General features: G+C 42.3%; 1 protein-coding gene across 1 annotated transcript; it reads right to left on the bottom strand.

The window, feature by feature from the left end:
- On the bottom strand, positions 6559-7687 carry LOC100157765 (olfactory receptor 2M3-like). The gene has a single exon (XM_001928344.3). It carries the CDS (start codon positions 7495-7497, stop codon positions 6559-6561), a length of 939 nt encoding a protein of 312 aa, XP_001928379.1. The 5' UTR covers positions 7498-7687.

Below are 11367 nucleotides of genomic sequence, written 5' to 3'. Positions count from 1 at the left end.
CATCAAGGTAATTGTTCCTGTTTTTAGCATAAGCTTTGTTTTTATACCAGAAAGTTTCATCATCAATAATACAGGTTGCTTGAAATATTCACCTGGCTAATGTCTGGCTTTAAAAATTTGAACAATTTCCTATCCTCTATCCCAATGGTTCTCAAACCTAGATTCTTAGTAGACTCTCTTGAGAAGATTTTCAAAGGTTTTCTAGGAGTTCCCGTCATGAGTTTGATCCCCAGCTCGCTCAGTGGGTTGAGGATCAGCCATTGCTGTGAGCTGTGATGTAGGTCACAGACCCGGCTCAGATCTGGCATTGTTGTGGTGTGGCGTTGGCTGGCAGCTGCAGCTCCGATTCGACCCCTAGCCTGGGAACTTTCACATGCTGCAGGTGCATCCCTAAAAGACAAAAGTGAAAAATATAAGACGTTTTCCAGTATCAGACAATTCTGAGACTCATTGAATCAGAATCTCTTGGGAAGAGGCCAGACATTGCTATTTTAAAAAGCTTCCCAGTAGATTCTATTGGGCAGGCTCTGTTTTTTCCAAAGTTAACAAGGCCATCTTGGCCCTTGGGTTCTATTGTTTTCTATCCCAGACCAAATCTTATTCAGTAAGCTTTTGTACTCCCTCATATGTTCTTTATCAGCTGATACTTTTAGATTAAGCTACTAATAAGCCCCAAACATGCTTGCTTTTCCTTGAATAGCTTTGATACAATGCGTAGGCTTGCTGCCAGAGATATTTTACTTTACTATGGCTGAAAAAAGGAGCAGAATCACTTGCTAACTTATCAGCATAGAACCTGAGATGATTACGGAGATAATGAAGGATTTCCCCTTTTGTACGCACTTCATTGTTATTATTTTGGGGGGGGAGAATATCTAGAATATGCGTGAATGGTCAAATATTGTCTTAAAACACACTTCACCAGTCACTGCTGATCTCCTTTTCCTTATGACAGCAGTGATTCAAATATTCAGCCCTCACTCGACAGTCAGTAAGTTTTCACTTCTCTCTCTGCATGGTTCACCCTAAAATTTCCTGCCTGACCCTAATTAGACATCTTTAAAAGTTGAGATTCAAATGCCTGACACTTATCATCAATTGGACACTTTGGGGAGATGTGTTACTCCCTCTGATCCCTGGGAAATATGGAGTCTTCTTAGTTCTATGAGAAGGACCCATGGTGGGAGGAGTCCAGTAAACATTCAGAAGTCCCAGTAACACTCCGAGTTAAAATAGTTGGAGAACTCCTCCTTATAAGTGACAAACGAGGGATAGATGGAGCCTTACCAAAATTCTACCTACCTTATTTCATCTCAGTCCCCAAGTCCATTAAGCTCCTTTGTAGCTGCTTTTGAGTATGCAGCAAGTTGCTCTGCAACTGGGCTTTATGATACCAGATCCAATGGTGCATAAAGGGTTAAATAAAGATGCTCTATGATGCCTTTGTCAATTCACAAGAAAAAAACTTTCGAAAAAAAAGCTCCTCAAAGAGTTCCCTTGTTGCACATCGTGTTAAGGATCTGGTGTCACTGCAGCGGCTTGGGTCACTGCCGTGGTTCAGGTTTGATCCCTCCTCCGGGATTTTCCACATGCCCTGGGCATGGCAAAAACAAACAAAATCAAAAACCAAAAACCAAACCAGACCAAAACAAAACCTCTTTATTCTTTACTGGGTTTGTAGAGACTTAATGCTGTGCCGTGGGACACAGAGGATGACCATGTGACCTGAGTTTCCTTTTAAAGATTGGGTTATCTGATCTGCAATCCATAAAAATCACGGCTGCACAGCAGAGTCCTTCATCCATGGTTATCTCCTACAGTCACTTCTGGTCATCACAGAATGAAAACCAGAAAGCCTACCAGAGAGGCATCCATTCCATATAAGTTCATGTTTTGTGTAGATATTTAGATTCAGATATTTCGATTTGAGTAGCTAGAAAACAGTATTAAACACAATCCACGTAGAGGAAGCACAGTCAACAACTAAAGAATATGTACAGTGGATAGCAAGGAAAGCTGCCTAACTAGATAAGAGTTTACGAGATATATGAAAATGTTTTCAGTCGTAAGTAATAGAAACCCACCCCAATAAGGCATAATCAAAAAGGGTTTTTTTCCCCCTAAGTAGAAGGCAATAGCTCACTTCAAGCACATTTCACTCCCCAGAGCCAGATCAACGGTGCCTGTGGAATGAGTGGGGAGGGATTTATGTAAGATTTGTCCTTTAGTCTAAATTGGCCAATGTAGTTTAGGGGCTCACCTTAGACCTTTAATGCTAATCAGGATAATGCTAGGTGCTAAATTAGCTTAAGCTTGGGCTCACAAACCAGACAAAGGAAATAGCTCCTGCTTGAAGCTGCCCTTAATTCATCAAATCACTCTCCTGCCTCAAAGCAGATGAGGGTGAAATATCTGCTCTAGATTAACTATGGAAAATAGATCCTAAAAAGGATCAGATTTTAGGTTCCTTTAAAAACTAGGTGAGGTCTTAGTTAATTCACTCAATAAATGATATATCAAGTGAAAAAATCTAGGTTAGAAAATGTTCAGTTTGGAAAGTAATCTCTTGAAGGCTCCATAAGACAGGGGTAAAAGCAGGTAAAGCTGCTGAACTGAGCAGGATGGAGAGAAAGAGGATAGACAATTGAGGTTACTGTAAAAATCAAAACAAGTCAATACATTTCTGGACTAGAGTGGTTATAATCAGAATGCAAATAAAGAAGAAGCATGAGAGACATGAAGAAAATATAACAGGGAGTTCCTGTCGTGGCACAGTGGTTAACGAATCTGACTAGGAACCATGAGGTTGCAGGTTCAATCCCTGGCCTTGCTCAGTGGGTTAAGGATCTGGTGTTGCTGTGAGCTGGGTGTAGGTTGCAGACGCGGCTGGGATCCCGCATTGCTGTGGCTCTGGCGTAGGCCCGTGGCTACAGCTCCAATTAGACCCCTAGCCTGGGAATCTCCATGCCTCAGGAGCGGCCCTAGAAAAGGCAGAAAGACAAAAGAAAGAGGGAAAAAAAAAAAAAAAAGGAAAGTGGACAGTGGCCAAGAAAGGGAAGAATTGAAGACACTTCCTGGTTCAGCAAAGGTCCTAATGGAGAAATTGGGACATGGGTCAGTGATGGGTCCGTGGTTGGATTTTACATGGTTTGAGCCTTTAGGAGATTTTCAGGATGCTGGGAGATAGGAGTGAGAATCTAAGTAAAAGACATAAAATAGAGATGAATACATTTTCTAAGAGAAGCAGGTGATCAGAGCCTATGCTTTACAAGAAAAAAGAAGCCAACATAGGAGTTAACAAAAAGAAATGTCAGAAAGACAGGTTAGAATCAGTACTATACTGTATTGCTAAGGACAAAAAAAAAAAGAGGCAGGCAACTGATGTGGAGAGCGCATCACCCACATTGGTTCAAAGGTCATTGGTGTCAGCAGGAAATTGAGGAAAGCCAGATTATAGCATGACAGGAAATGAACACCTAGACATGAAGGCAGTATAGGTTTTAAGCTGGTGAATTCTGGAAGGGGAAAAATAAGAGAAAAACTAGCATGTTAAGGGCTACCTAAACTTTTTTAAGACAGGGATCGAAAGGGCATCTGTCATATTTGAAGACATGAGGGAAAGTCTCAAGGAAATAAATGAAAAAAGCTATAGATAACTAAATGGAAGAGGTTCCAGAGATTGTTGAAGAGAACGTGCTTGGCGTGTTAAAGGAGTCAGAACATTTATTCCCTTGGGAGAAGAAAGGCAGCATAAAGAGATGTGAGGTGGTCAGGCGGGCTCTGGTTATTGGAGATATTCCTTGGTGGAGTGGATGATCCTATGGGAGGTGGTGGTGGTGGCTGAACAGGGCTGGAGAATGAGGGCTGAGAGTGTGGGCTTATGACATTGACAGAGGAGACAAGACAGGTCACTGCAGCACCGATTGTTCCATACGACTCCCGTGCCAGTACCCCGCCCAGTCGGAAACAACTGGTCTGGTTGAAACTGCCCATTGGTAAACCATGCTATGGCCCTACTGACCCCCGACCAACTTCTCCCATGTTTCCCGAAGCAGCTCCAATTTCCTCTGCCTGCAAGACTGAGGCTTTCCTTTGAGAAGAGGTGCTGGATTCAGTAACAAGGAAGATGAGGAGTTCCCATTGTGGCGCAACAGAAATGAATCTGACTGGTACCCATGAGGACGTGGGTTCCATCCCTGGCCTCTTTCAGTGAGTTAAGGATCCAGCATTGCCCTGAGTTGTGGTGTAGGTGGCAGATGCGAATTGGATCTCATGTTGCTGTGGCGTAGGCCAGCAGCTACAGCTCCAATTCAACCCCTAGCCTGGGAATTTCCATATGCCTTGGGTGCTGCCCTGAAAACAAACAAACAGGAGTTTCCGTCGTGGCACAGTGGTTAACGAATCCAACTAGGAACCATGAGGTTGCGGGTTCAATTCCTGCCCTTGCTCAGTGGGTTAACGATCCGGCATTACTGTGAGCTGTGTGTAGATTGCAGACTCGGCTCGGATCCTGCGTTGCTGTGGCTCTGGCGTAGGCTGGCAGCTACAGCTCCAATTAGACCCTAGCCTGGAACCTCCACATGCCGCGGAAGCGGCCCAAGAAATGGCAAAAAAAGACAAAAACAAACAAACAAACAAACAAACAAGGAGGGTCCACTTTGAATTCCATATAAAAGACTTCTAATTTTCAAATACAATAATGCAATTAACACCGAGATTCCTGGGTACAAGAGAACTGCAGAGAATTTGAAAAGGGACATGAAGGATAAACAGGAGCTACTCCAAGTCTTCTCTTTGCCTCACTAGACTAATCATCAATTATTTGACATTGTCAGAGTTCCAATTGTGGCTCAGTGGCTTAAGAACCCGACTAGTATCCATGAGGACGTGGGTTCCATCCTTGGCCCTGCTCGGTGGGTTAAGGACCTGGCATTGCAGTGAGAGGTGGTGTAGGTCATAGATCAGACGACTCAATTCCTACCCCAGGAACGTCCATCCGTATGCCTCAGGTATGGCCCTAAAAAGCAAAAAACAAAAAACAAAAAACAAACAAACAAACAAAAGATTTGATGTTGTCAGTCACTACTCATAGTAGGGTCTCTACACCCCTATTTTTTGAGTGGCCTTTGCCAGATGGCAAAAGGATTCCCTCTTTAAGGGTTAACTGCCTTCAGCTTCCCTCATCATTTTAAAGTCCCATTCTCTGCTTGGGCAAAGTGATGGCACGAGCTAAACTTCTGGGCATGAAATAAGAAACTTCAGTTGCTTTACAAGTTTTTTCCCCCTGAGAAAGAAACATGAGGAACTATTTCAAGAAATACTTGTGACATGTGTGTGTACTAGGAATCACCTTTCCTTTCTTTGACCAGAGAGACAGTGTGGCAGCATTTCTCTTTGGATTACGTGCAGAGGATATGGCTAGAAACAGAAGTGTTTCTCACCACAGCTGCTACATGTTAGGCTGTAGCATCACTGTAAGTGGAGGGCAGGGGGAGCATGAAATCCACATGCAGGCCATGTTTTAGTCACACCACTCTATAGGCATGTCAGAGGCAAAAATCAAACTTGAGGTGGTATCATCTTACCATCCACGTTGATTGGGAAAATGTAGACAGCTTGTCATAATGATATCATTACACCGTTATTACGACCTCTGCCAAATGAATGAAAACTTTTCTATATTCATTCAAACGGTACTGTTTTTGATATGAAGCAAGAAAATATTCCCACCATGATTTGGTGTATAGATACGATAGTTGTGAGTTCTAGGTAGGAAGCACAGCCCTGAGGTTTCATTACACAACCTTGGATTTGCAAGATATCCTCCCAGGAGACAAATCTGTAGGTCAATGACTCTGCATTATCTGCCAAGACTCTGGAATAAGTGGCTCCACGAAAAGACAGTCTTCAGATATATACATGCTCAGTGTACCAGGGAAGTTAAGCAAAAGGAAAAAAAAATCCTTCCTCTGCCAAAATAAGTAATATTCATTATAGGATAATCTCTCAAGTAAACAAATACCCATGAGTATCTCGTTAGGATGTATTTTTGTTTGTTTTGTTTTTTAAGAGCTCAATGAAGAGTCATATTTATTGTTTTACAAATATCTGAGGCTATATATTGAAAGAATAACAAAATGAAATAGGCATGTGTGGTAATTAACTCAGTGCACTATATCTTAATAGGAGCAATTCAATAAGACCCAAGCATAATATAACCCAATTCAATGGCTTTCGAAAATAGGGGAAAACTATTGAAGACAGTTTTATTTATTATTTAGTTCTATAAACAGAAGTGTATCTGTTCATTAACTTAATTATGTACTTCTCAAGAACTTCACTGATTCTACTGAAAACCAAAATGAGCATACAATGAATGCAAAACATCTCAATTAACTGAATGTGTACCCAGAGTTCATAAATCCTGAGGGCTACCATAGGGAAATTGTTTATATATTTGTTGCTAATTGTGTGGGTGTTTTTTTTTTATGAATAAATATGCTAGAGAGACAGAGGGACAGATATGAAAGAAGAAATTTCCTGGAACTATCATCCCAATTATTCTCTAGATTTCTCCTTCCCCAGCACCCTACTGAATGCTTTGGCCACGTCCTTGTTGCGGAGGCTGTATATAAGGGGATTCAGCATGGGAGTGAGAATGGTGTAGAAGGCTGACACCATCTTGTCCTGGGCTGGGGACCGATTGGACGTGGGCCTCATATATATGAACATAGCTGCTCCATAATACATCCCCACGACGACAAGGTGGGAACTACAGGTGGTGAACGCCTTGTGCCGACCCTCCCCAGAACTCATGCGAATGACAGTTATGATGACCCGTGTGTAGGAGATGATGATGAGCGACAAAGGGAAGAGGAGCATTACCACACAACAGATAAAAATGAGGGTTTCAAAGGTGGAAGTATCCGTGCACGAGAGATGCAGGAGTGCTGGGACATCACAGAAGAATTGAGGTATTTCTCGGGAGCCACAGTAGGAGAAGGAGAGGGTACCAGCTACATCAACGATCCCATCAAAGACCCCAAGGATCCATGAAGAGGCAGCCAGGAGCCCACAAACATTCCAGTTCATGAGCTGGGGGTACTGAAGAGGGTAGCAGATGGCAGCATAGCGGTCATAGGCCATGACAGCCAATAGGAAGAACTCGGCTCCAAAGAGGGACACAGAGAAGAATATCTGGGTTTCACATCCTGCTACAGAAATGGACTTCCTGCCAGACAGGTAGTTGCGGGCCATTTTGGGCACCGTGGTGCAGATGAGCATGAGGTCCATGAGGGAGAGTTGGCTGAGGAGGAAGTACATGGGGGTGTGGAGCCGGCGGTCCAGGCAGATGAGGAGAACCATGACAGTGTTTGCCAAGAGAGCCACTGTGAAGATGCCCAGCACCAGAGAGAAGAGAAAGATGTGAGTGGGCGTGTGGCTAAAAATCCCCATCAAGATGAAGTCAGAGCTAGCCGTCTGATTCTCCCATTCCATGATGAATATTTTCTTCCTCTAGAGCCATAAGAAGTTATAAATGTCAGCTCTTTGTGTAGTCACTTACTCAGTATCTACTCCTCTGTGTGTGCTACTCTGGTAAAGCAACATACACGATATGGTCAGGACTGGAACAGGATGAGCAGAGACTCTGCAGGCAGGTGGCATTAACCACACTCAAGCTCTGCCTCTACCCACCTGCATGTCCTCTGACCAGTTACTTCTCTGTGCTTCAGTTTTCTTCCTTTACAAGGCAGAAATAACCTTTCATTTACTTATTTTTGGCCACATCCCATGACATGCTGTAGTCACCACGCAAGGCACAAACCCCACACCATGGCTGCAACCTGCTCCACAGATGCAGCAAAGCAGGATATTTAACCTTCTGGGCCACAAGGAATTTCACTGGATTTTTTTTTCTTTGTCCTTTTAGGGCTGAACCCAAGTCATATGGAAGTTCCCAGGCTTAGGAACTTGTCATTGTTTGTTACAAAAGTGCATCCCAAAGTCCTATATGGCTATACTTATTTAATTACCTACTGAACAGGATTTACATTTATACCTACTTACATTAAGGATTACTGAAAACTGGAAAAAGGAGGAACAGAAGAAAACCTGTGCTGAGGAAGATGACTGAACTCAACTAAATTTTGAGCAAAAAGAGACATTTGAGAGGAATGAGAAATTGAGGAGCGACCATATGGAGAGGACAGATACAAATCTGGACATAATCAGGACTCAAAGAGGTCAATTCATATGTGGATGCCATAGTTCCTCCTAATGATCCTTCTCTTAGTTACCACCCAGTAATACTCCCGTCCTGCAGAGCACATAGCAAGCCTGCCACAGGACAGGTGGATTTTCACATCACCCCAACATCACCTCTGATGCTTAGCAAGGATCCATTTAGTGCACTGGTTCTCACAGTGGGAGCTCCCCAACCAAGCAGCATCAACATCACCTGACAACGTGCCGGAAGGGCATATTCCCAGACACCACTCCAGACCGACTGAATCAGAAACTCTGGGACTGGATGGACCCAGGACTATGTTTCAACAAGTCTTCAGGTGATTTGGATGATGGTAATGCTTGAGATGTGCTGATGGAACCCTTTTTTTTTTTTTTTTTTTTTTTTGCCTTCCAAGAGGCCCTTCTCATGGTATCCCATGTAGAGAAAGGCCAGTATCTATTGGAAAGACACACTCCTTCTGAAAACTTCCTCTGCTTTCCCAGAAACAGCATTACATTTCCAGTAGAGTAAATCCATCACTTCCTATCCCCTGGATGCAACACTCTCTAATGACTCTCTTGTAATACCACTGAGTTTTGAAACTCTGCTTCTCAAAAGCCTCTGCGGGTTCCAACTAGTCAGAAGAGAAAATAGCAACTATGTATACTGGGTTCATGATACTGCACCAGAAATCACATCCACCATGTCAGGAGGTTTCTCCTCATGATTTTCAGCACAAACCCCGACAATTCTACTCTTTCATCCATGTTTCCTTAGGTGAGGCCTCCGCTTACTTCCTTCATGAAAAATATGCTTCGTTCTCGTCCTCCAAGCCACCCCAGCATTTTCAGTTCATTTCCTCATTCCAGCCCTGGAATAAATTCGACATCCTCCTGAACTCTCTTTCATTTCAATAAGTAATATGCTCCCCATTCACTAAACTCAGGCATGTGGTCTCTTCAACTACTCTTCTTCAAAACGGTGCAGAGTGCTGAACAGAGAAATCGATTTCTGAGATCAGAAGTATGTGGGCTTGAACTGTTGCTCTACTGGTCTACTGGCAACAGTGCTACAGTGCTATTATCAGGCCCCCTTCTTCTCCTTTTTTTTTTTCTTCTTCTTTCAGGGCTGCACCTGTGGCATCTGGAAATTCCCAGGCTGGGGTTGAATCAGAGCAGCAGCTGCCTGCCTAAGCCACAGCCAGAGCAACGAGATCTGAGCTGCATCTGTGACCCGTACAGCAGCTCGTGGCAATTTGGGGTCCTTAACCCATGGATTGAGGCCACAGATTGAACCCATGTCCTCCTGGATACTAGTTGGGTGCATTACCACTGAGCCACAAGGGGAACTCAGGACTCCTCTTTAAAAAAATTTTTTTTTCTATAGTGAGACTAATATCTATCTCTCAGGATTGTTGCAAGGGATTGCAAAAGATAACTTTTCTAAATCACTCAACATAAAGCTTAAAACAAAGTACAAACTCAGAGAATAAAAGCTTCAACCATCTTAATCACTATTATTATCATCACACATTTGACATTTAATATTACTATCTTGTTTGCTAGAATGCCATAACAAGGTACCAAAAACTAGGTGGACTAAACAATCAAAGGTTTTGGTCTCCCAATGCTGAAGGCTAGAAATGTCAGAACAAGCTGTCAGCGAGACTAGTTCCTTCTGAGGGATTCAAGGAAGACTCAGCTTCATGCCTCTCGCCTAATTTCTAAGGATTGTGGGAAGACTTTGGTAATCTCTAGCTTGTAGAAAAATCACCCTGATGTATTTCTTCATCTTCACATGACAGTCACATTGTGTTTGTGTGTGTCTCCAAATTTCCTCTTTTTTAAAAAATGGACACTATTCATTTGGATCAGCACTCACCCTGGTGACTTCATTTTAACTTGATCACCTCTGTAAAGACCACATCGACAAATAAGGTGACATTCTGAGGTATGGGACTTCAACATGTACTTTTTGTTTTTGTTTTTGTTTTTTGATTTTTGCTTTAGGGCTACTTGTGTGGAAGTTCCCAGGCTAGGGTTGCACTGCACTGCAGCCATAGCAACTTCGGATCCAAGCCTCATCTGAGACCTATAATACACCTCATGATAACATTGGATTCCCGAACCACTGAGCCAGGCCAGGATTTGGAACTCGAATCCTCACGGATAATGTCAGATTCCTTTCCACTGCACCACAACGGGAACTCCCCACCTTATACCTCTTGAGGACAGAATTCAATCCATAAAACAAGCACAAATTTCCATCTTTATTTTTATCCTATTATTTTGCGTAATGAATGATCCTCTGAATTAGAGTTTAGGCCACTAAAATGTAATTTCTTGCATTTAGAAAATTCTCTTTTAAATGAGCAGAACTGGGATTTGCACAGAACTGAATATGTGCTTACTAGGGGAAAAAAAAAAAACTGGTCTTCACTATTAGATTAGGTCCATGAAGAAATTCTCTGATGCGTTTTAACAGACAGTACATTATACAACAATGAAATCCTAGTAATGTCTTATAATCACATAATAGCCATTAAAAAAGAAGTCATGACCCTATCAAGACAAGTGTTACTCAAGTTTTAAATACGGGTTAAATTAATATAGGCCTGTTCAAGATGCAACTATATCTACTGGTTTGGAAATATCTACAATAGTGTAGGTTTTCATCCGTTTCTGCCTCATTGCAACCAAGCAGTGCCAGCGATTTTGAAATGGAAACTTCTTTCTCCAGTCTTACCTTCTGGTCTTTCCCAAGAAGATGCAATAGCACTGACTGAGTAAAGAAAAAGGCTTAAATTCCTAGAGACTATTTCCTAGTTAAATTTCTTAGTCCACAAGGATTTAGTCCCTTGCCTTTAATTACATTGGTGAAGTCATCTTCCAATTTTTTCCAAGGTCATCAAGGTTGTTGTTGTTCCTTATGTTTATAGCATAAGCTTTGTTTCTTTTTTTTATACCAGGCAGTTTCTTTCATCATTGATAATATGGGTTACTCAAAAAATTCACCTGGCTAATGTCTGGCTTTAAAAAGTCTTCATAATTTCTCATGTCTCTATTCCAGTGGTTCTCAAACTTAGATTCTTATAGAATCTCTTGATGAGATTCAGAAATGTTTTCTACGACCAGACGATT

The sequence above is a fragment of the Sus scrofa genome, chromosome 7 (assembly GCF_000003025.6).
Source record: "Sus scrofa isolate TJ Tabasco breed Duroc chromosome 7, Sscrofa11.1, whole genome shotgun sequence".
Lineage (NCBI taxonomy): Eukaryota > Metazoa > Chordata > Mammalia > Artiodactyla > Suidae > Sus > Sus scrofa.
Note: the sequence above shows the minus strand (reverse complement) of the source record. Positions and strands in the feature narration are given on the sequence as shown.